The following is a 24271-nucleotide window of genomic DNA, read 5'->3' on the forward strand; positions in this document are numbered from 1 at the left end:
GTTATTTTTTTCAGAATTTGTTTTGTTTTGTTTTGTTTTTGTTTTTTGGGGGTTTTTTTCACTTGTAAAATTCATTTCAAACACTGGGTTCTAGGGTGGGATTTTTTCACCATATTGTGAACATTGAAGTGAAATCAGGCATAAGACGCGCCTAAAAACCTGCTCCCTACATAGTACATGGTAGGAAATGTTCAATCTTTAAGTTTAACTTGGATAAGATTTATTTATACTTGATTGTTGTAACGCACTCTAGCCATCACTTATGCGATGCCGCGAATGTTTATCGGTACCCGACCGCTTTTGGCCATGTATCCGACTTTCTCCCTGATGTAAAGCTAGCGGGGAATCAGAGCTGCCGAATTTGGACACGTGACGTCATCAATCATAGACCGATCGACTGGCGCCAGACCAAACCTTGTGTCGACTGTCTTTTGATTATATAATATTAGCCAGCCATACATCGCAACCTCAAAAATTAGTTTTCCCAGAACAATAATAGTTTTATTAACCCAATATTACGTCATTGTATCACCACAAGTACAATTTACTATGATGTCCAAATCAGAATACCAGGTTACCAACCTACCACGTTTCTTTTCATATCTTCAGTTACTGCTCTGACGTAATCGGGATACTGTTTCCCATCCTCTTCCCCAGCAACACACATAGAAATCCATTTTCACTTAATGCTTTTTAAACAAGCTGGAGCAGTCAAAGATTGCACTTATTTATATTTATGAAGTTCTGATATGGGAATGATGTTACTCTCTCACCCAGTGGGGTGGATAAGGCATGTTGAGCTTATTAATTCTGCTGCACTGGCAATTATCCGTATTGATTCCTGCGGATTGAGCTGACGTGCACACATTACTTAAGAGTCCTTGCGCCAGTTTGCCGCCAAAAGCCATATTCCTGCATCACTTTGTAATCGTCCGTTTCAGACCTCGATTTTTTCAGGAATTCCTCTTTGCAAAAAGCGAAAGTTTCAGATTAATGAATTTGCAGTTTGCAGAAGGGTATCTTTTAGCAAAATCCATTGGTTCTCGGACTCCTTTAACACGCGTATTTTGTGAGCTCTTCCAGTATGACGGAAACTTAGCTTTTGCAAGTTTTATGCAAATCGGTAAATGAGTCAAGCAAATCGGCATCAACATAAGGTGGAATCCGGTCGTTACCGAGTAATTGCGGCGGTTCCTCGTGTTGCCTAATGCTCAGTCATCTTTCATGGAAAGTTCATCAATAGCTTGCCAAAGGGCGATGATTTATCTCAAACAATCGAATTCCTCCGCACATTAAACCAGCTTCCAAAGTACAAATAGAACATCCTTGTTAAAATGTTGAAGCAACAACGAATAAAATCAGTGTAGGAAGACTAGTATTGGTGGTGATGAAGTTTTTATTGTGAAATATGAACCTCAGTAGACTTGTCCACCAAATAGATCTCTGTGCTTGACACTGTTTATCTATTTATTTATTTATTTAATTGGAATTTTACGCCAATGTTACAGTATGGTTTTATCTGTTGACATTTTCACAAGATGAAGTCGTAACTATTCATGTCTTTGAACTAGACACTTTTCACGAATACATTCATTTGCACAAGTAATGGATCTTGGATATAGGAAGAAAAGAAAAAGAAGCTAATCGAAAAAATAAGTAACTATCCACTTGTCACGTGACTGTGGATCCAATAAATCAAGCTCATTCTGCCAGAAGTCGTATCTGCTTCGACTGGGACATTCTAAAGTATGCTTGTCGGTTCTCTTCAAAATGGACATGTTTTTGTTCATCTTGTCTTTTGACAAGTTGTAGGCGTGATTGATTCCTTGGAGGCATTGGTGTTAAAGTATGTTTCATTAAAAAAGCCTGAGTGAGTCGAAAACTTGGTGGAATAGGTTCCCGTAGTGCTGGCTATATCGACTGCCTTGTGCACTTTTAAATTCGCATAGGTGCCATTTGCACAGAACATGAATTACTATGCTAGCCATGTAAAACCATTCAACCCAATTCTTGACACCGCAGTTAAAACTACGGCCACAAAAATGATCGATTCATTTCCTGAGCAGCAGAGTCGATATGACAACTTTATGGATATATGCCTCACTAAACAAATTATTGATTTTCGTTATACCTTTTTTGCGTGGCTGGCAAAAATTTACTTTCTCTCAGGAAACCAACAGTAACTTGACAAACGACAAAAAACAACTAGCGCTTTGTTGTGTACTTCGGAAAAGATAAACATTTGTTTGTATCGAATCAGGAAGGAGATTATGTTCATAACTCAAACAAGAACGTAATGTATATCTACGGACCGGAAAACGGTGGCGAAATGTTTTAAGACAGTGCATGCTAAGAGTAAAATTCCTACATCCTGTACTCTGACTGTAATGTTGATTCTATCAAATTAGTATGTTCGAAAGGTCTTGACTGGCTGGGGCGCAAATGTCGTTCAAGTTCCGGCGGATAGACTTATGACCAGTGAAATCGATGCCTCAAAAGACTTACGTATCCAAGAAATGAAACAAGCGCAAATTCGCGAATCTGCGATATACCACGAAACTAGTGTATAGTGTTTCGTGTCGCCGTGTATGAAAGCCCCCTGTTAGATGAATGGCCCTTATTCAAAGATCTCATGCAGGCTTCATCTTCGGCCGTACGTGGGACGGTCCTCAGCAACCTGCGGATGGTCGTAGGTTTCCCACGGGTTCTGCCCAATTTTCTCCCATCGTATCATATAGCGAAATATTCTTGAGCGCGTCTTAAAACACCAGTCAAATAGATAAAAAATAAATACATATTTAAAGATCGGTTGTAAGAATAAACAAACAAACCGAAAGACAGACGTTGGGACGTATGCAGGTTTTAAAGCAGCTCAAAAGCATGTTAAAATTTCTGGCGATTGCATTGGATTCTAAAATGCTTTATTTCCTTCCAGATATCTTGTCGTCCAGTCAACGCTGTGGCACTTGGTCCAAGGCGACAGACTAGTGAGGAATCGAGCACTGTTGAAGAGAAGGTGCCGGCTGTTATCATGGATGTTACTATGTATGCACTAAACCCGGCCACACAATACGGCTGTGGCGTGAAAGCTATTTCTAACACCGGCGCAGGACCGGAGAGGACTATATTGGTCTGGACGGAAGGAACTGGTAGGTGTTGGAGGAAATATGACTGTTTATTTATAAAAGTCATCGGACCTTCGAACATAATGACAAACTACGTTAAGTCTAGAAATGGTTTTTAGGGTATTTTCTCGCTAAAAAGGTCTTTTTGGAAGGTAGGATATGGCTTCTTCTGACAGACACATTGATGAATCCCAGCTGCTTTCTTCGTGTGTTTCACATCCGAATACTCTGACAACGAAACCTTGACTGTATGTTTGCCGCTAGGTATAGATTGTTTTAAAACAGCATCAAATGTAATCACTTTGGCCTGCTTTAACAGCTACTGTCTTTTTTAATCTATCATTCTGCCACAATTTTCAAACTGAAGTTGGGGACAAAAAGTTATCGAACGTCTCTGACTGCATGTAGCACAGAAGAAATTGGGAGTTAAAGCTGTGCCATTGCACTAGGCTAAACAGTCGTAACAAAAAATTTGGTTCATTAAGACCCTCTCTAGTGATAACAACAATCATCGATTCCTTTTGGTAGTGGTGTGTTTTTTTCCTGCTATAACCAGACGCAGCTGTACAGTTATGATATCACAGGCACGACTAAGCCCCTGTTATCAGCGACCGAGACCTGATTTGAGGTCATTGGTGATCGGGTTCAAACTGAGGATGTGAAGGACTTTCCAGGAAACGAGAATCAATAAGCCGTGAACGAGGATTGGATGACTATGGATGTAATTAACATGGAGATCTCAATTAATGAGGCCCATCTAAGATGACGTTAATTGAAAATCAATAAATATGGAATGCGTGAAATGTCGTCGGCGTGCTAATATAACCAGGAAAAAAGTCATTCTGACCTGTATTTGGCAGCCAGATGATTGACAACAAGGCAGATGGAAAAATAATTCCAATTTATGTGCCAGAGAAGGTTCGAAATGTGGAATTGGAAGTAACCGTGGCGTACGACGTCAAACCATTGTCCTGGTTACTGGTCTAGTTTAAGTCTAAAAGATTAACACTGGAATGTTAACTGCATGATTGCAGCACAACAACGTATATGTTGAACGTGTTCAGAGTTAAATTTGGCATTTGACGCACAACAAATGCTGGTCACGAATTCATATTGCCATTTTACGAATGAAGTATATAATTTGTATTCATAACGGGCAACTTTTGTCGAAAGTTTTTGAATTGAATTTACGTAGCGTGACTTCAGGTGACTATAAGCTGGCATTTCTGAGACTGGATGGAAATCCACTGTTTCAAGTATCAGGCATTAGTTCCTTTAATAATATCTCATTAACGTTATTAGTACCAGCTGTCACAGGATCTCTGAATCAACAACGAGTTTACGAGGTTTGGTGTCTAAGGCTTTCATAATTATGAAGATCAAAGTCCTACATACCATGAAAGTGGACAGACCATGGATTGTTAGATTTTGGTCTAATAATATTGTATTATAGCTTAAAATTTGCAATTGTCGAATAACACATTTTGTTTGACTTTGATTTATGCTCATTATAATTTTGCGCAAAGTTTGATTAATTTCCTAACAGAGAAAGTGAAGTGTTGACATCAAATGTATTATTTTAAGACCGTATGGAAGTGCATTTGTACGTACCAAACTTTGGATAAAATATTACAACTGTGTTATCCAGACCTATTTAGATCTCATCTTTCTTCACTGTCTTATCTGGTTATTTGTATAAAATTCAAACCAATAACCGATTTTACTGTATATGTACACCCTCAAAAAAAACTCTATTGTGTAGTGGTGCTAGAATGCATTCGGTTATTATAGCACAATATTGTGTCATATTCAACATAATATCCTGTTAGTCTAATGGAAGGTTTATGTTGAATAATAGAATATGTGTCTTATTTTTAACAGAATAATCTAGCAATCTAGCCTCACTCAGACATGCGACTTTCTGTTAAATTTAACAGATTCTTTATTGAGAGTATAAATGTATTAAAATAAAATAACGTTGGATTGATTCTTGGTTCTCCTTTGTATACCACTACACCTGACCTAAACCTAACTCAACTCAAACTGACTGTTACGTCCCTGATGCAAGATGGAAACCCACGACCATCCGCAGGTTGCTGACAAACCTTCCCATGTACGGCCGGAGAGGAAACCAGCATGAGCTGGACTTGAACTAACAGAGACCGCATTGGTGAAAGGCTCCTGAACTATTACGCCGCGCTGGCGGTGCTAACCCCCTCGGCCACGCGGCCCAATGTAAGAAATAATACAGGTACGTGATAAATAAAGCTGGTTACCGATTCTCTTTCTTTCTGTGCAGAGCCCTACCCGCCCGAGTCCCCTAAGGTTCTAGTGACGAGGGATAACACGGTCACGGTGGATCTCCAGTCGCCAGAGGATCAGTTTGTCAGGTACATGTTTATTTTTCTGTTTTTTATTGATGTTGTAAAATATTAGAATCCCTTTTCAGCTCACAGTGGGCATTCTCAATTCGTCTTCAGGCAATGTGACATAATAAAAGGATTATTGGAAAAATACGTTGTTTGCCGGTCTCCGAAAAGGAAATGGCTAAATCTTGTTTCAAGATGTTTTAGAGAATCTTTAGCTGTAATACGTTTAACATTCGGTGCACATAGATTTTAGTTCAGCTGAATTCGGCATGTATGATGAAGCCAGTCAAATAACTCGCCTACACGTATGTTTGCCATTCACCCATTTTGACAGTCTCAATATTTGGACCTTTGTTGAAGTTTCTGGTGGATATTCTTCCCTGTTCCATAAAATAACAACTTCATTTATTACCTCTTCCGACGTACAACAAAACCCAAAAGTGACATGTTTATGGGGGTGTGAAGCTCTGTGACCGTATAAATCCGTCTTCCAAGAACCAGTACTCAAAATATCTTTTGTTAATCTTTGTTATGTGGCCTTCACGAGTACCGGTAATCCTATTTTTCTTTCGTATTTTGACAGCCAGTTACAAAGAGGCTTACTTTACATATGAGCTTGAAACGTGCAGAAAAATACATCATGAAATGAGATCTTGTAGCATACAATACACAACATATCCACTTATGGCCCAAATTATAATGCCAGGGACGAGAGTATAGTATTTGTTTTGAAGAGTATTCGATAGTTTTGTCCAGTAATGTCGGTGGTTCTATGTAAAGGGTATTTTTATGGAGTCGTGCAGAATCTGATTTGGCAAATAAAAGCTCTTCACTGATTTGTATTCCCTGCGACAAGAGTTTCACAAACTGTGAAATGTAAGACAACTCATTTTAACGGATGTTTTGTTGTCTGTGTCTTGCAGTTTTTATCGTATAATCGTTGAAAGACACTCCGGAAGCGAAAAGCGACGACGTCAAGCCCGTGAAACGCCAACAAGCATGACGGAAGTGAATGAGGACTTCTTCACTGCGGTTCGCCGTGGTTCCAAATTGTACGTTGCTGCTCAGCTTCAGGGTCAAGATGTTAACGGGCCATTCACGGTGGGGGATAACGGTACTTATGGTGGATACTACAACGCCCCTCTGCAGCAGGAGAGAGAGTACACTATTTGGTTTGGGGCTTATTCCACGGTGGACGGGGTAGGTTCTCTCCCTGCTTATATAGTGTTGTGAAACCATGAAAACTTTCATCATGGATGTCTAAAGGGGGCTATAGGAGAAATTGCTATTCTTATTGAATAATGTGACGATTGCCACTGAAGAGCTTGACGATTGCCACTGAATAGTTTGACGATTGCCACTAAATAGTTTGACGATTACCACTGAATAACTTGGTGATTGCCACTGAATAGTTTAGCGGCTACTACTGAATGGCTTGACGATTATCACTGAATAGCGTGATGATTTCTATTGAATATTTGGGTGATTCCCACTGAATAGTTTGGTGTTTGTCACTGGGTAATTTTATGAATCCAACTCAGTGGTTTTAGGATTCTAAATGAATAATTCGATGATTCAAACTGAATAGATTGATACTGTCCCTCCGAGAAAGCAATCATTAGAAACAGACTGCTGCACAGCTGAAATTGAAGTTTTCGATGCTTCCAGTAACAAATTAATGCTTTAATGCTGTCACAACAACCATTTTTCAGCCTTTTTATAAATGTGTTATGTTGTTATCTTGACAGGCGTTAACTCAATCCTTCTCTAAAACAGACAGACCTGTCGTAGGTGAGTACATCAAAACTGTGGCGTCACCTTCGTGGCGTAGAATGCAGACATGCGTGGCTTGTAATTCCGCATACCAGTGCCAGGTCAATTAGTGGCCTAGTTATATGTTTTTATTTCTCTAAAAGTAGTGACCAAAACCTGTTGTTATGAATTGTTAACATGAGAATAAGAACTCAGCACGTCATTTTTTTTCTCACTTTTACGTTCTGTTTTGCTGCAAACATTTCGCTTCAGTGAAATACCACCGAATTCGTCTGACTTATTCGTGGCTTTTGTGGCACATTATATTTACAAATTTTGTCATTAGCACGCAGCTTTTATCTAAGTCACCATGTCATTGTGTCATTTCAGTCCGGAGTATCCTCGAACCAAAACGCTCCAGTAGTCATATCGGTATTATTGTTGGGGTTTTAGCAGTATTTATACTGTTGGTGCTGACGTTTGCTGTATTCCTTCTGATATGGAAGTAAGTTTTCCACATAACACAATAGTGCACAAATATACAGGTCCACCTAAATTTTCACAGAAATAACCTTTAACCAGTGAGGTCCCGAGTTCGAATCCAGCAATAGTGTTCTAAGAGGACTTGTAGGTACCGTCTGAAATAATACGATATTCTGCGTGCTCGTCTGGCTTGCCCCCGCTCATCAGCTTCATCGCCTTCACCTTGGTGAAATATGCCTACATTGTGAATAAAAGAACTTTAAAAAAGACAAATTTAGTAATGTAGGCATATGTAACATTTTAAGTTATCGATATACTCCATTATTCCAAACAGTAGAATTTTGAATAATTGACCAAGTTGAGATATGCTTGGATAAACTGTCAACATAATCTAAGTGCCCAAATTGAGATGAAATCATTTAGAGATTTTAGAAGGACAGCTTAAATGTGTGTTCAAGATACATATTTTGATGGACAACTTATAAACTAGCATGCCATACGATTTACACACAGATTGAATTTAAGCGCCTGGAACATTCTTTGCGTCTTTCAGGAATCATTGAAAACTGTTGTCTGCTTTTCTTTACATGAATCCATTATAATTTGTTACTTTCTAAGTTTTGGTGGTTTGTGTTGAACGTTTTTGAAATCGGTCTTGTGATTACTAACCTGGATCGTTCTTATTGGCTTGCGAAACAGTGTCGCCTCGATCTGCAAAAGTGCCCGATACTAAATTATGAGTTAACGGAAAAAGAATGACACATTTATGAACGGTCTCTTTCAGGAAACGCTCAAATGGACCCCCTGCTGAGAAACAGGAAGTGCGTACATTCATCTCCTTCTCTCCGCCACCCATGATGCCAGAGCTGGATCTCTCCCCACCCACCACACCACTTGAGAACAGAGGTAGGCAACAAATTGTTGTTGGTCTTCTTCTTACTAACAGCAGCTTCTGCCAAGTGTTATATCGTGCAGGGATTAGTTCGATTTTGTAGCTTGTGGACACGATTTAAAAATATTTGGATTTTACCGAACATGCCAATAAGGTTACCTAAACAAAGGCTAACTTTATACCACATTAAACATTAGTGCTTGATGTTTTATTGTGTTTTAACGGAAAAAAAACTTGGAAACATCAGCACAGAGCGTGGAAACAACACTTCATGAAAGGGAATAACATGTTACGTATTACTGTTCGTTTCGTTTTTCAGAGAACATGGAAATTGAGCCGTTGATCACGCCATCCACCATAGATGACTGCGAATTTGAGCCTGTGTACGGAAACGCTATGCCGTCATATCCGCCCGTGCGCGTGGAGGACTTATGGGATTACGTCAGGCAACAGAAAGAAAACGACATGGAGGGGCTAAAACAGGAGTACAAGGTGAGTTTAATGTATGAGTAATAAGTCAGCAGTTGCCCACAAAAGGTCATGGCAAATTCTGCAGTGAACGACAGAAAACACAGCTTTGACTCTCATCGCTTTAGGAGAGAAAGGTTCCCCCGTTTTTGGAGATCTGCAGATTTCTAGGCCGTAGCCTTCTGAGAGTAGTGGGTGAACTACTAAAGCCACAAACGCTTTATTTTACATCGGAGCGTTCAAGAAAAAAAGATTTCTCCAAATTACAGCGCTCATGATGTGCTATGGTCTGTTTTTCTTGTTTATGGCACGTTGCCAATAACATGTCTTTTTTCTGGACAGACTAATATGATTTATCGGAAGCACAGCTAATAGTATATTGACGTTTTCGTCGGAATTTGACGTGTAATTTATACAAATTGCCCGGTGTCACCCCTACATATCGATTCATACATAGATAAATCGGTTTTAGAACGTGCTGAGAAATATCATGTCCAAATATTTTTTGTGGATCTGTGTGTTGCTTCTACGGTATATGGCTTGGTCGTTTATACATCACTTGGCGATAAGCTATTCCAAATGCGATTTTACTAAATCAATCGCCAGATCAAACCATTAAATCCTCCCTTGGCAATATCTCCATTACGCAATTGGTTTTGGGCTCTGTACAATTCCTTTTGTTGCCAAAGACGATTATTTTCTGTCTTTGACATAATTCCGCAAATATCACGCGTCCATCAAGACAATTGCTTCTGTAAACAGAAAGATTACCGGCTTACTGGACGATGCCTTAATCACTTCTATAAAAATCAATAGGAGATCAATGATAATGTATTTGTGAGATGGTTATCTGTCTTTTGCGTAAAAGTTTACTTCAATAGTAAAGCCCAAAACAAAGAGTAAAAACTACGATCTTGTGCGAGGAACAATCCGATCATTCTCAGTTTAATAAAACAATCGGAAATTTCTCAAATTAAAAAACAATGTGAACAATATCCGATAATATCGAGTATGAAAAACAATGACATATATCTCATTTCTAAAAATCTGATCATTCTCAGAATGGAAAGTAAATCTTTCCATTTCATAAATTTTTTCCCAGTATAAAAACAGTCTGACGTCAAAAATTCACGAACATTATGGGGTGTTGAGGACAAGCAGTTTGCTGCACATTCTGGACGTGTGGTCTGCTTCATAACTGTGTTTAGTTCAGCTTAACCCGCGTCTAGTGGCTGTGTATTCAGCGTGCTGGATTAGATAGTCGCCTTGTAAATATGAACAGTCGCAATCATAGTGCAGCTGAGATAAATATTTTGATTATCGACAGGTTATATGCTAGCAGGCCACAAGATTTGGATTCTGATTTCATTTATTCGCCTAGAACATTCCTTCCGTCTTTCCAACATCATTGAAATCTGTCGGCTTTTTTGTATGAATTCATCATAATTTTGTACTTTATGTGCTTTATTAGTTCTTCTGTTAAACGTTGTTCTGGGAATTGGCCTTTACGGTTATTGGTCTGGAACGTTCATTTTTGGTTAACGGGTGCTATACGAATGTCTGTTGTGTGATTGCTTTTCTAAAGTTAAAGTTAATGTAACACATATAAACCTTTTATTACAATACATATGTATGTCTTAATTGTTCTTCGCTTTCTATCTACAGCTCTTGCCGGCGGGGTTAACCGCGAAGTGTGACGTGGCCAAACGATGTGCAAATAAAGCCAAAAACCGTTATGGGAACATAGTTGCTTGTAAGTACAGTACTTGATTTTATCCTTGTTAAGACATTAATTATCGATAAATGATAGCGAAAACATACATGTTCCACATTTAATAGGAACTAGATTTAAATAGAAGCGAATGGAACAGCAATTTCTTTTCTTTTAATACAATAAAATGTATTATACTGAAAGAAATGGTTGGATACGTTGTAACAGCCTAGCAGCTAGAATATTTATTAAGCGTTGCTTCCAAACTGCAAGTTCATTAATAATGCCGACATCCAAAATGTATACAAAAATCATCTGTCTGAATGGAAGCAAACGTGTGATTGGAAGCGATGAATTCAACGGAAATGGTTTTTCCTTCTAACTGTTGTAAAATACCTTACCAAATGAATTTGTAATTATTTGATTTTAATTTCAGATGACCACACTCGAGTCATTTTGACTTCATTACCCGGAGACATATCCTCCGATTACATAAATGCAAATTACATTGATGTAAGTAGATCGTTCTGTGGCCGTTGAAAATTTTAAAAAAGAAGGCCGTATTCTGTTTCTGTTATCACAACTGTGTGTGTGAAACGAATCTTCTAAGTAATGCAAGAAACGAAGTTATATGCTTACTTGATGAGGGAATGTTTTCGTTAAAACAAAACAAAAAATCACACGAATTATCAGACAATTTTCAGTTTATTTAAAGGACTTCTACAAAACAGTCTGTGAGGTCAACGTAAAGTAGAGGATATTAGTCACAATTTTTATCACATGTCTTAAATAAAATCACAATGCAATTGAAATTTTATTTTCGTTTGCTTTTTTCGTTCTTTTTTATGTCGCCTAAAAGATTCTTCTGAATGAATATGAGATATTATCTCAAAGTGATATTAGATGTTAACAATTAGCAAATCATTAATTATGTCATTAAGTTCAAATCTGACATTTGATCAAATTATTTCTTCTTCCATTCTTTCAGGGTTACAACAAACCTCGAGCTTACATAGCAGCACAAGGTAAGTAGAGCTTTATACACAGCTTTGTACTAAAGTTTTCAGCTCTGACCCGTTTCCTCCCACCATAATGCTGGCCGCCGTCCTGAAAACACCAATCAAACAAATAAATAGTTAAATCTTAGAAGTTCTGAAATATCTCAACTATGAAAATGATGACATAGAAAAAGTTAATATGAATATTAAAAATATGTAGGACCATATTTGGGTACGTGGTGAACCTTGTACTTGGGCAAAGAAAAATTGAATAATTGGGGAAACAAATGGCATTTTGAAAAACTGTGCTCATGTTTAAGATTTTCCTTTTATTTTGACAAATACAAAAAGGTTCCCACCAGACTCTGTCCTTTTTCCACCCACCACAATGTTGACCTTCGTCGCATCAGTGCAAATATTCATAAGTACGGTGTAAAACACCAAATAAATATATAAATAAATATTTTCATAACTTAAGATATATTTGCTTATTCAACTTTCACCCATTCTCCCCAAAGCAGACAACATATTTTTGGTAGCTAAATGCTCACTAGTGTTAAGATAGAAGGGGTGTCCCACTTGTTAACAGAATAAAGCAATTCCAGCGCAGTGAATTCTTCTTGACTGGAATCAAAACTTGAAACGCGATTTTATAACTTATTTTAGGACCATACAAATTGAAATATTGACCACATCATGACTTCATCAATGTTATAGTGAGATAAATATGTCACAATCTTCACTAACAAAACTTTAACATTGTGATTAGGTTTTAAGTTTGGACTTGAAGGAATGGGCCTCTGGTTAGAAGTAAATATAAAGGAATTCATGTTTACTTTAGCCTGAAAACGCTCTGATATATCGTGAAGTTTGTAAAAAGAATTTCTATTCAAGTTGTAAGTTTTTGAAGAAAAACTTTTATGTAAGCATAACACTACTAATGCTTGCAATGCAGGACCAAATAAAGCCACACTGGGTGACATCTGGCGAATGGTGTGGCAGGAGAATTCAAAGACCATTATAATGCTCACAAACCCTACAGAAACTGGTCGGGTAAGTTCGTCTGCTTATTACACTGTTACCCGGAGTGTTACATTGTTACTCGGATTATTACACTGTGGCTCGAATTATTACACTGTTACTCAGATTATTACACTGTGACTCGAATTATTACACTGTTACCCGGAGTGTTACACTGTTACTCGGATTATTACACTGTGATTCGAATTATTACACTGTTACTCAGGTTATTACACTGTGACTCGAATTATTACACTGTTACTCGGCTTATTACACCGTAACTCGAATTATTACACTGTTACTCAGATTATTACACTGTTACTCGAATTATTACACTGTTACTCAGATTATTACACTGTTACTCGGATTATTACACTGTGACTCGAATTATTACATTGTTACCCAGATTATTACACTGTTACTCGGATTATTACACCATGACTCGAATTATTACACTATTACTCAGATTATTAAACTGTTACTCGGATTATGACACCGTAACTCGAATTATTACACTGTTACTCAGATTATTACACTGTTATTCGGATTATGACACCATGACTCGAATTATTAAACTGTTGCTCAGATTATTACACTGTTACACGGATTATTACACAGTTACTCGGATTATTACACTGTTACTCAGATTATTAGACTTTGACTCGAATGATTACACTGTTACTCAGATTATTATGCTGTGTATCGATTTATTACACTGCTACTCGGATTATTACACAATTACTCGGATTATTACACAATTACTCGGATTATTACACAGTTACTCGGATTATTTCTGGTGTGCAGTGATCGATACCTGCCAACAAAATTATTCTACACATTCAAGGAAAGTAAACGTAAAAGGCGTGAGCTATGCATGGTTATGATGGTCAAAAAGCACTTATGCTGAGATCTGTATTTGAACAACTAGGTTATAATGTGGCATTTATATGTATAAATTTGCGCATTCATTTGATCGTCTCTTTGAACAATCAACAATGCATAGTATTTATCTGTATATATATACTCACGTTTATATACATTATATATGTTGTCTTCTGATCACCTTTAACGTCTACCCAAATGTAACAGCATTACACAGCATCAGCCTATCAGCATCTGTAATTCCTTTATGACATTTATTCAAAAGTAGCCATAATGTATTTAGCTGTATATATCTGTATACTTCTCTGATCGGTTTTGACATGTGCTTAAAATATATCAGAAATTTGTCAATCTGTAAATTGTATTTGTTTGCTGTTGTAGAGGAAATGTGACCAGTACTGGCCAGATGAGGGGTGTGAACAGTATGGGGACATCACAGTCCAGTTCTCAGACTGTGACAAACTACCGGATTTCACCATCCGCACATTCCTCCTTACAAGGGTATGATACGTAATCATCCGTTTTAGAGCTAAGGTTGTATTTATTTAATTCCTGATATGACGCCCAATGCCGTATTCAAGACTCTTTTCCTTATAAAACACAACGATGTTTATGTATGGCGAGAACCGGCCTTCACCATGTGCCTGAAAAACTCCATTAGTTAAAGCCGTGTTAGAAGCACAGTGAACTGATACCGTTAAACAATGATAAACAATAACGTTAAACAAACAATGTCGCCTAAATATTAAAAAAAATAAATGTATAAATACATGTGGTTTTCGTACGCAGGGTGAAGAATCTAAAATAGTAAAACAGTTTCATTACACCACTTGGCCAGACCACGGGGTTCCGAAATTTGGAAACTCTCTCATCCTCTTCCGACAAAAACTACGAGCGTACGACCCATTGGAAAGTGGACCACCAATAGTACATTGCAGGTAAGATCATCTGTTGGGGTTGTAAATACAGATTTACTCCGATTCGCGATATTTATGATAATTTCCAACTGTCATGAAAAATATCATTGGTAAATGTTACTGTTTTGCACTCTTGGAATAAAGGGAGGGGGGGGGGGGTAGAACACTTAAGTAACCAATAAATGTTTTGATATTTTGATGCTTGATTGTCGTGATTTTCAGCGCCGGAGTTGGTCGGACGGGCACATACATCGCCATAGACACTCAACTTGAGAAAGCCAAGATTGAGGATGTGGTGGACGTTCATAATTTCGCTCAGCTCATGCGCACTCAGAGAGTCAACATGGTCCAAACACTGGTGAGAGCTGTACAGAGACTAGGGTCAACCGAACTCCATTCAGACCATTGAAATAAGTAGAAAACTCGGCTGAAAGAGTAATGATAATGGGTTCTAGATCTCCCCTGGCTGTATGTGTTGATCAGATGATAGTATAAAGCAAGTTTCCTCAAATCAGTTAAAGTATGCTGAAATATTTGTAATGTGTTTTGTGGTAACTTGGTGGTAAGCGAAACTGACAAGCGTACACTGATGTGTTAACTGGTTTCTAACAACTGAAATTTCTATCACTTATGTTTACCACTTGTAAAACTATATGTACTTACATTTATGATTTCCAAGTTTTGAAAAATACTTTTATAGTTTCTGTTTAGAAATCACCACCATTGATCGTGAGAAATACAGAAAATAGTCAAAATAGTTAAAATTTATGGTTTGTACCCGATGAAATTACTGTCATTAATTGTTTTCATTTGTGGAAATTATCAACAATTTTAGCTTCACTGAGTTGAGATTATCAAGTGGTTTCCAAAGATGAATGTCAGAACACATTGATGTTTCACACCATTAAAGACAACCAATATGCATGGCTTCCTTCTAATGAAATGACAGATATTGATGTTTTTTACCTTTTAAGACTAATATTTGTGGCTTCCACTCACGGTAATGAGTACCATAGAGAAGTATCAATCTTTGATGGTTCCCACCGGTGGAAATTACCAAAATTTATCTTTAACAGACTCATTAACCAATTTGCGTTAATGTATGTGTTGTTCAGTGATTGTATCATTTACCTTGACAGGAACAATACATATTCGTGTATGATGTATTGCTGGAGGCGTTGATTTGTGGGGAGACGACCATACCGCTGGCTCACTTCCACAAAGTTTATGAAGACTTGTATATAACAGATGCTGTGATAGGCAAGCCGAGAATAGAGGAACAGTTCGAGGTAAGTGGACGTTTTGTTGAGAGTGGATGTTTTGCCGAGAGTGGGCGTTTTGCGGAGAGTACTCCATTGCAGCGTTGACTTATTTATTTGATCAAGGAAATCTTCCAAGAATAATCTAAGAATAGTTTACCTATATGACGCCGGTCATGTTTATTTGCGATGGAAACCATTCTCTCAACCTGTTCGAAGCATTTGTCATTCGCCAGGTATTTGTCTCCCACTTGACGTAAAATCCCAAACGCACAGACACGATCTGGATTTGAACACGCAATATCATTGACAAAAGCACGTTTTTAGACAGTTGAGGCAGTCAAACCTGTATGTGTAATACTGTTATTGTTAGTTTCACTGGGCTAAGCTTATTATTTAGATTTGTTATAAAGCGAATTTCACTGGAAAGCTAGTAAACTTGAGACTTGAATGAAAAATATTTGTTACAGAGGCAGTAGAATTCTTTGAATCGATATTCATTCAGTGTTGTTTTGCTAGTATTTTTTTTCAATGTTCTTCTTTCAGATTTTACGCCTTATTTCGGCAACATTGGAAAAAGAAGAAAGCACGGTTGCGCTTCAGGAAGAAAACGTTTTCAAGAATCGGTTTAAAAATATCATACCAGGTGAAATTGAAATGACTTTTTCGCAGTATATTAAGAAGCAGGTCAAATTGTCTGTCTTTCCTTGTTGTCTTGTATCAAACGTCTTTGTGTGCATCAATTTATTCCAATTTTAAACAAGTTTTAAGAAGAATTTATTACTTATTTATTGCAGACGTATATGTTGACAAAAAACGTGAATAATTCGAGATAAGCCAGTCTTCATGGAGGGTGTGAAGTGTCATTTCATTGGCTTACCAATCTTCGTGAAGTGTCACCGCTATGCTGACACGAGGTCTCTATTTATATTTGACACATCCACACTGGTGGATTGTGTATCGAAAAGTGTACCACGAGTTCTATTTTAGCAGTTGAAAATATAGTGGAAAATAAGTCATGATTTGGTAAGATTGATACAATTTGTATAAAATAACCATTGTAATTATTTCAGCCAATCGCTGTAGACCATACCTGACAACCCTAGCAGATGGATGCAACGATTACATCAATGCCGTCTTTGCCAATGTAAGTCCTTGTTCCCAGCTTAAAATAATTGTACATTTGTCGCAATCCAGTTACTTTTATGTTAAACTTTTCATGCAGAGGAGTGAAGAACATTAATTTGCGTTGGTTCATTGGCTTCAGGTCTATTTTAGGAACCTCAGATCGAGGTTAAAAACCAAATGGATCCGTGCCAAAGTTTTGCATATTTAAGGAATTTAGTGATTTTAAGATTTTCTCATTGGTCGTTGATTTCCGTCCAATAATTCTAGAAGTATTTTCAGATTTTGATTATATTTATTTTGTGTGTTGGTAAATGTTGTGTAACCACGGATTACTAAAGTATGAAATAAAGACGGATCCGTTCATAAATTTCACATATTATCGATTTCCATGATTCTAATTTGTTGTTGATTTCCCATCATTGACTGCGTGAAATATTTCCCACTTTATTGACTTTTGAGTTCATATTTATTTTGTAGTCCATTTGATAATGTTAAAAAAAACAACATTGTTCCTTTTTTGCATATTTAACCTAAGACATAAATTCCTTGACAAATTCTTTCTCTTGTTTTTAAATTTCTTGATGCTGTTGCTCACAGGGTTTCCACAAGAAGGATGCTTTCCTCATTACTCAGATGCCTCTGTCTAACACCGTGGTGGATTTCTGGCGGCTCATCTATGACATGAACTGCTGCACAATTGTCATGATGAACGAGGCCGATACGCAGGACCCGGTAAGAAGACGCATAAAGATAGAATTCATTAATAGATACATGAAACGTTTGTTTTTTATTACTCAATACATAGTGTCTGATGTGGCCTAACATTTAAAACTGCTAAAAAGTTTATCAACTTTCTTTCATGGGGCGTGAAAATGGCTTTAGAGTACAGTTTACCTATGCTGTGGTGACGTCAGCGGTCAAAACCACTTCGTTGGAGCAACCGAATTGGGGACGCTAAGCTGGTCTCGCTTTCGATGACCTCATTTTCGAATACTCCCGACCACAGACGGAAAATATGTGTAAAATAGAGGGGTTATTAAGATATAAAGTATGCCTCGAATTAAAAATTCTTTCCTCATTTTTTTAGCATATCGCTTCATGTTCCTTAAATCCATACTTCTCGTTTTATAGTACCTTTCCTTGTATCCTTTAAGCTGAAAAACGAGTACGGTTAGTACACGCATTTGCAGAGCAAGCTTTGCAATTTAAAGTATGCTTTACTCTAAGTAAAGTTTCTGGTGTGATAGAATGATTTAAATGTGGGAAACCTACTGAACTGTCTGTATACCTGACAAGGCGTACATCACTTTGACACAGTAGGACGTGATGTTGTGTATGGCTCTAAGACCCGGGTGTGGAATGCTCGCTTGAAAACAGTATCTTGCTTATTCTATCCAGCCTCAAATATATAGACTGAACGTCAAACTGGGGCCATTTGATGCCATCTCCTTTTTACGAGTTTTCCCAACATTCCGTTAAAAATAAAAAAAAAACGCTTCTTCTTTCTAAAGATACAAGTTTCGACATGTCCCGTATTAGCGCGTCACTTACTGATGTATTGCAGTTTACACCGTAAGATGTGTATGTCGTTATTTACGACTGTTGTATTGCAATTTACGCCGCAATATGTGCATGTCTCTATTTACGACTGCTGTATTGCAGTTTACAGCGTAGGAGGTGTATACCAAACACTAAGAAAGACCCGTTCCATTGCCACCGTTATGTCAAAGCCGAATGCCCTCTTTGGCTGACTTAGCAGACGCCATGGGAATACACTCCTCATATGTCAGGATTGACACCATTTTAGTGGGGTTTTAAAACACTCCTATGAGATAATGTTCTCTCAAGCAAACTCCCGACTGCTCCCTGACTCCTTTTTATTGTACACAAAGCTCCAGGTTACTGCGCATTGTCGCCAAAAATGCTATTGTCTAAATTTGTTCTGTTGTTTGCGATTGCCTTAACCGGATGGAGTGTAGACACAGTGTCGGCCAATTTCCCTATTACAGAGGAAGTTTTTTTGTTCACTTGTATTACCTGCTAGCTTTACAAATTCTGTACTCGGGTCAAACATACAATTCATTTCCTAGGCAATTGTTCAATGAGGCAAAACATGTACGGCAATTCTAGAATGGGAAAGTAAATGTCGGAAATCTTTTTTCCGAATTGTTTCGAAACGTTTTTAAAAGATCCTTTAATTATCGAAATAAATTTTGACTTTTTGTTATTGCAGGAATTTGACACTATTAATGTCTACCTATAACCTATGTTACTATAGATCTTGTTCGTCTAGTTACTTTGTTATCACGATATGGCTGGAATACTGTTAACTGTTAACATTGATTTAAACCTCAATTAATCTTTCACCTTTGTTGTTTTCTCGACGCCTTTTGTACAGAGCTCGGCCATGTATTGGACTCTTGACGCATGTGGTGAGAATTACGGTCCGTTTATCGTGGAAACAACTGCTGAGATCAAGTCCGACCCTAGTATAACTGTTAGGGACTTTACCATCACCCATACTGGCAATGTGAGTATATATCGTGACAGACAAGTAACAAAGATAGGGTCTTCCAGCAACTTGCTCATGGTCGTGGGTTTCCCCCAGGCTCTGCCGGATTTCCGCCCACCACAATGCTGGCCGCCGTCGTATAAGTGAAATATTCTTCACTTCGGCGTAAAACACCATTAAAATACATAAATGAATAACAAAGATCGTTTTATATAAATACAAAAGACATCAGTATGGAGAGTAAATCTAAAGCACTGACAACAAATGATCACACCAATAACCGGTAAAATGTGACTTCTCAGCCTGTTTTATTCTGTTCACAACTAACAGACAAGAGAGTAAGAAGGCAACGCCGAGTAAAGTCATCGATTAAGCATTCAAATTTCGACATTGATATTTTCAGGAATTACAAACAAACAGAACGATATATTTATTTATTTATTTATTTATTTATTTATTTATTTATGTATTTGATTGGCTTTTAACGCTGTGTTAAAGAATTACTTATTGATATGACAGTGTTCAGGTTTACGAGTAGAAGAGTTCCCAGAGGAAACCACTGACCTTTACGACTACCACTTAATGCATCACAATATGCATTGCAACAGGCATAGCCAGTCCATATCTTTTTAGATTTAGATTTTTGAGTTTGTGTTTGCATTCTCGTTCGAGCGAGCGTATTGACTCATGAATATGTATATCCTGTTTTAGCCCGGCGAAGTGCCTCGGTTGGTCAGACAGTTTCACTTCCATCGCTGGTCGGAAGGCCGAGATATTCCCAGCTCAAAGATGGCGCTTCTGGACTTACTCAGTATGGTAGAGGAATGGCAGCAGTTGAATGGCAACCGACCAGTCACTGTCCACTGCATGTGAGTTAGCCAATGTTTTTGCCAGTTCTTGTACAACGATAAAGCCATTAATATTGTAACACTGATTTTTTATCAAAAATAAAATGAAGAACATATGTATGAGAATGATGTAGAAGTACAGTTTTTTAATACCAACAAAAGTCAGATTTAATTTCACCTCTCATGCGGTCTGTATGTAAGGGTATCAAAGCTTCGGGTACAATATCGCGGCGACTAACCAGGTGCTGTTCTCTGCTCAGTCTGTCAAACTGACCAGTGAGGCCGCAGGTTCAAATCCAGCTCTCGCTAGTGCGGCTGTTACCGAAATGAGAAAGTTTGCCTTGTGCTTGGTAATGGCGACAGATCAGTTCCAGTCAGTCCGGTTTGCTCTTCAAACAAATAAATCTGTTGTTAAAAATAATTAAACAGGGAGATTATCACCAATCACATAAATAATTAAATAAATAAATAAATATCTGGGATTCATGTCATGTATGTAAACTATGTGAGATAAAACATCATGACAAAGCTATTAAATGAATATGGGGTGTAACTTATTCGGAAAATAAACAAAAAGATCAAAATTATTTTAATTGGTGAACGCTTCCATTTTAAGGCAGAGTCAGGATTCCAATTAGACAACGGTACAGTACAATATTGAGAAAAACGGGATGCATATTATAATATTGTCAGTTTGAACTTTCATTGCGCCATATGAATTCACAAATGCTAATACGGCTAATGTTTTGGTTTCAGGAACGGTGCTAGTCGCAGTGGGCTGTACTGTGCGGTCAGCTGTGTTTTGGAGCGTGTGAGAATCGACCAGGAAGTCGACGTGTTCCAAGCAGTCAAACAACTCAGAATCAACCGGTCACAACTCGTGGAAAGCCTGGTAAGAACTGGAACCGAGCAGACTAAAATCAAGTTGTCTGTTTTTTTTTCTCTCTCTCTCTCTCTCTCTCTTAGTCCACAAAGTATCTTTGAAAACATCTTTTATTGGGGTTTTCTTTTCTGTCTCTTTGCTTGAGTTAATACTTGTAAATTGCAAATTTCGGTAAAACTTAGAGACATTAATTAGCTCTTTGTTTTAGGCGTTGACGTATTTGGCATGTTAAAATGAACTGTGAATGTGGATTTACCATTCGCTTCGCATAGTTGTGCAACAATCAACATCTGTACTAAGTTTGAAATTTGATCTTCATTAGTACTTCATGTCTATGTAATACTAATGAAAATTTTTCTGACTTCTAATTTTTGATTTTTCTGCTTATTGCTTTCTGTGTTTTTTATTCCAGGAACAGTACAAATTTTGCTACGACATCGTCCAGGACTACCTTAACTTCATCGAAAGAACTTCTTCCATTGCGTAGTTGCAAGGCGTGTCGCTTTTTAAATTAGACACTGCCAAATATAATGGTGCTTCCGACAACATGGTGGGGCAAAACGTCCTCAAACCCCTAGAAAAGCTGATCCTATCGTCTGGGACTTCCACCACCAGAGTGCTGATTGTATTTTGTCAAGCCAGATACGGTTACCCCGTTTCGCTATCTGTCACAGTATGCAACCCGACCGATCGGATTTCTACGTCACTCCCTGCTGTGACGTAATTAACGTATGACCATGCCAAGATACCGTGACGTCATTATTCAAGGAATTTGGTTTTTGCCTTGTCCTGCGATCTGTATATACTATGGACCTGACAATGCATCGTTGTTATTGGAATGTGTTATTCAGTTTTAGACATTAGTTGCTTGGATTGTACACTCCTTACATGTCAACTATAATCAATGCATAATTTTGTTGAAGGACAAATTCCATCTCCCCGGTGTGAAAAAGCCTTCACTGAACTGCAGAGAAGAAGGCAACTTTCTCAGAGACTCAAAGGTCGCCCCATATAGGCCATTGGCCAAACTTTATGAAAGTTGAATCAAAGATATTGAATATTCAACAAGTTTGGGAGACTTACATGGTGTTCATCTCACAGTCGGGTGGAATTTAATTACGCTATACATATTAGAGATGAGGTCTTAAAGGACAGGTGATATCATAACGGTTATTTGATAAGCGGAAGTTATTTTATAACCAGAAGTCAGGTGAGGAAAAAAAAGATGCACTTCTTGTGAAGACAAAATCTACAGAAAACTAGAGATTTCCTGACCTGTTGGCCTCAATTCTACAATTTTCAAAGCGTCTGTCGTGCAATGATAAGAGGAAATCGTTTAGAGACGAGACAAGTTTACAGTTAGAGAAGAGAATAGAATAGAAACGTTGATGCGGAAACATTACGGTATCAACGGCAGGAATCTACTGGACTCAGTGCAATTGATATAAAACTGTAAAACTGATGGGATACAACTTGATTACCCTTAAAGAGGAAAAAAAACTATAAACCGACGTAAGCATCATTAGGAAAAGTTCTATTGAAAACTGTACCTGAAAATAGCTGTAGTTATTCTTTTCAGAATTTTTCATTGGGTCAAATGCGGTCAAATGTTTTCATTGTATGGCGGGCTTTATGCACCATATGTGCGATCCTTTACCCCAGCATTCTTGAATCGGGTTCAACATCTTACCAGTTGTTGATATTGATTATATATGTCGTTCTCAGAATTTTATTCAGGACTGAACGTAAAAGTGTAAAAAATATAGTGACGTCATTGACGACATACATCATTAGTATGGCTCATAATGCTCGCCAAAGAATAAAACCTCTGACTGCATTTGACTCAGTGAAAAAAATGTAATAAACATAAGCAAAGATAATTTCATATATTATTACAGTTTTCAACGTTCTTTGTCCCGATGCTCGCTACATCTTTATAGTTTCTTTCCCTTGAAATAAAACACGAGGAGTGAAAGTAAATAAGAAACAATAAGTAAATGTCAGTGGAAAGACCTCAGAATTCTGTATCCAAAACTCTATTTGTTTATTATTTTATCTTTCAGGTTTTATTCGACTGAATGAAAGGCAGTGCTTACACTCTATGGTAGGCCTTATTGACCACGTCAGTAGTAGTGGATATTATAATGATTTGGCTCATCTCCTCTTAGTTTCACTTTTGTAAATTCTTGGGAAATTTACGCTTGTACTGTATACTAAAAAGCATAACGAACTTTGCCGACATTAAAAAAACTGTGTGTGGGATGAAACAAGTTTGCTTCGTCCCTGACTCTAAAAGCTTAACTACATTTTAATCATTCAATAAATCTAATAAGAAAATATGTAAAGGTGGTTTCAGATGTATATGATGTCTTTCCAGTGACACTTTCTTCATTTTCTCTTTTCTTTCACTTTCTGTGGTACGATGAATCATTACTTATGTATATGACAATCTGTACTCTACTGTAGTAATGCTTGTAAATACCTGAATTAAATGGCGTGTAATTAATAATGTGTACAGAATGACATGGGGACTCAATCGGCTGGACAGGGATACCATCGGTACCAGCTGTTGTACATTAGTGTTTGGTCGTTTTTAATTGTGTGTTCGGTCGTTTTTATGTGTGTATAGGTTCCCGACTCTCTGTTCATTTGTTTCTCCCGTCCTGAATGAAGGATGAAGCCTTTTGTCCCATTCTGATGATGCATAATGTAATTTTGTGATGTTACTTAGAAGGCGGTTTTGTTATTAAAGCCTTTTAGTTGTCTGTGCTGTCACAGACGTTGTTTGAACCATTACATTTTCTAGCCATAGTTTATGAATATGTTTATTGATATTATACAGTATGGTTTATCAAATGAAAATCACTCTTACCTTATGCCCCTTAAGCGTATTTTCAAAAACAAAAAACAATGTACTTCAAATTTTTTTTAATTTTTTTATTTTCGGAATTTGCTATTGACATGTAATTTTTTTTATCTTTGAAAGTGTATATAAGGATACCTGTGTATGTAATTAGCCATTCA

The 24271-nt window shown here is 37.5% G+C and overlaps 1 protein-coding gene across 1 annotated transcript in view; it reads left to right on the forward strand.

Annotated features, from left to right (window-relative positions):
• Positions 1 to 23913, forward strand: part of LOC135470615 (receptor-type tyrosine-protein phosphatase T-like) — a 77769-nt gene extending 53856 nt beyond the window's left edge. Inside the window, exons 13-34 of the mRNA XM_064749652.1 lie at positions 2936 to 3149; positions 5425 to 5515; positions 6418 to 6694; positions 7243 to 7285; positions 7637 to 7751; positions 8514 to 8635; positions 8941 to 9113; positions 10755 to 10842; positions 11237 to 11313; positions 11789 to 11825; positions 12754 to 12851; positions 14082 to 14201; positions 14490 to 14638; positions 14840 to 14975; positions 15757 to 15906; positions 16423 to 16522; positions 16950 to 17023; positions 17602 to 17736; positions 19403 to 19534; positions 20228 to 20385; positions 21121 to 21256; positions 21660 to 23913. Coding sequence (XP_064605722.1) covers positions 2936 to 3149; positions 5425 to 5515; positions 6418 to 6694; positions 7243 to 7285; positions 7637 to 7751; positions 8514 to 8635; positions 8941 to 9113; positions 10755 to 10842; positions 11237 to 11313; positions 11789 to 11825; positions 12754 to 12851; positions 14082 to 14201; positions 14490 to 14638; positions 14840 to 14975; positions 15757 to 15906; positions 16423 to 16522; positions 16950 to 17023; positions 17602 to 17736; positions 19403 to 19534; positions 20228 to 20385; positions 21121 to 21256; positions 21660 to 21734 — 2700 coding nt within the window. The 3' untranslated portion in view covers positions 21735 to 23913. The remainder of the gene's footprint in view (positions 1 to 2935; positions 3150 to 5424; positions 5516 to 6417; positions 6695 to 7242; positions 7286 to 7636; positions 7752 to 8513; positions 8636 to 8940; positions 9114 to 10754; positions 10843 to 11236; positions 11314 to 11788; positions 11826 to 12753; positions 12852 to 14081; positions 14202 to 14489; positions 14639 to 14839; positions 14976 to 15756; positions 15907 to 16422; positions 16523 to 16949; positions 17024 to 17601; positions 17737 to 19402; positions 19535 to 20227; positions 20386 to 21120; positions 21257 to 21659) is intronic.
• The last annotated feature ends 358 nt before the right edge of the window (positions 23914 to 24271 follow it).

Source organism: Liolophura sinensis, chromosome 7, assembly GCF_032854445.1.
Source record: "Liolophura sinensis isolate JHLJ2023 chromosome 7, CUHK_Ljap_v2, whole genome shotgun sequence".
Taxonomy (NCBI): Eukaryota; Metazoa; Mollusca; class Polyplacophora; order Chitonida; family Chitonidae; genus Liolophura; species Liolophura sinensis.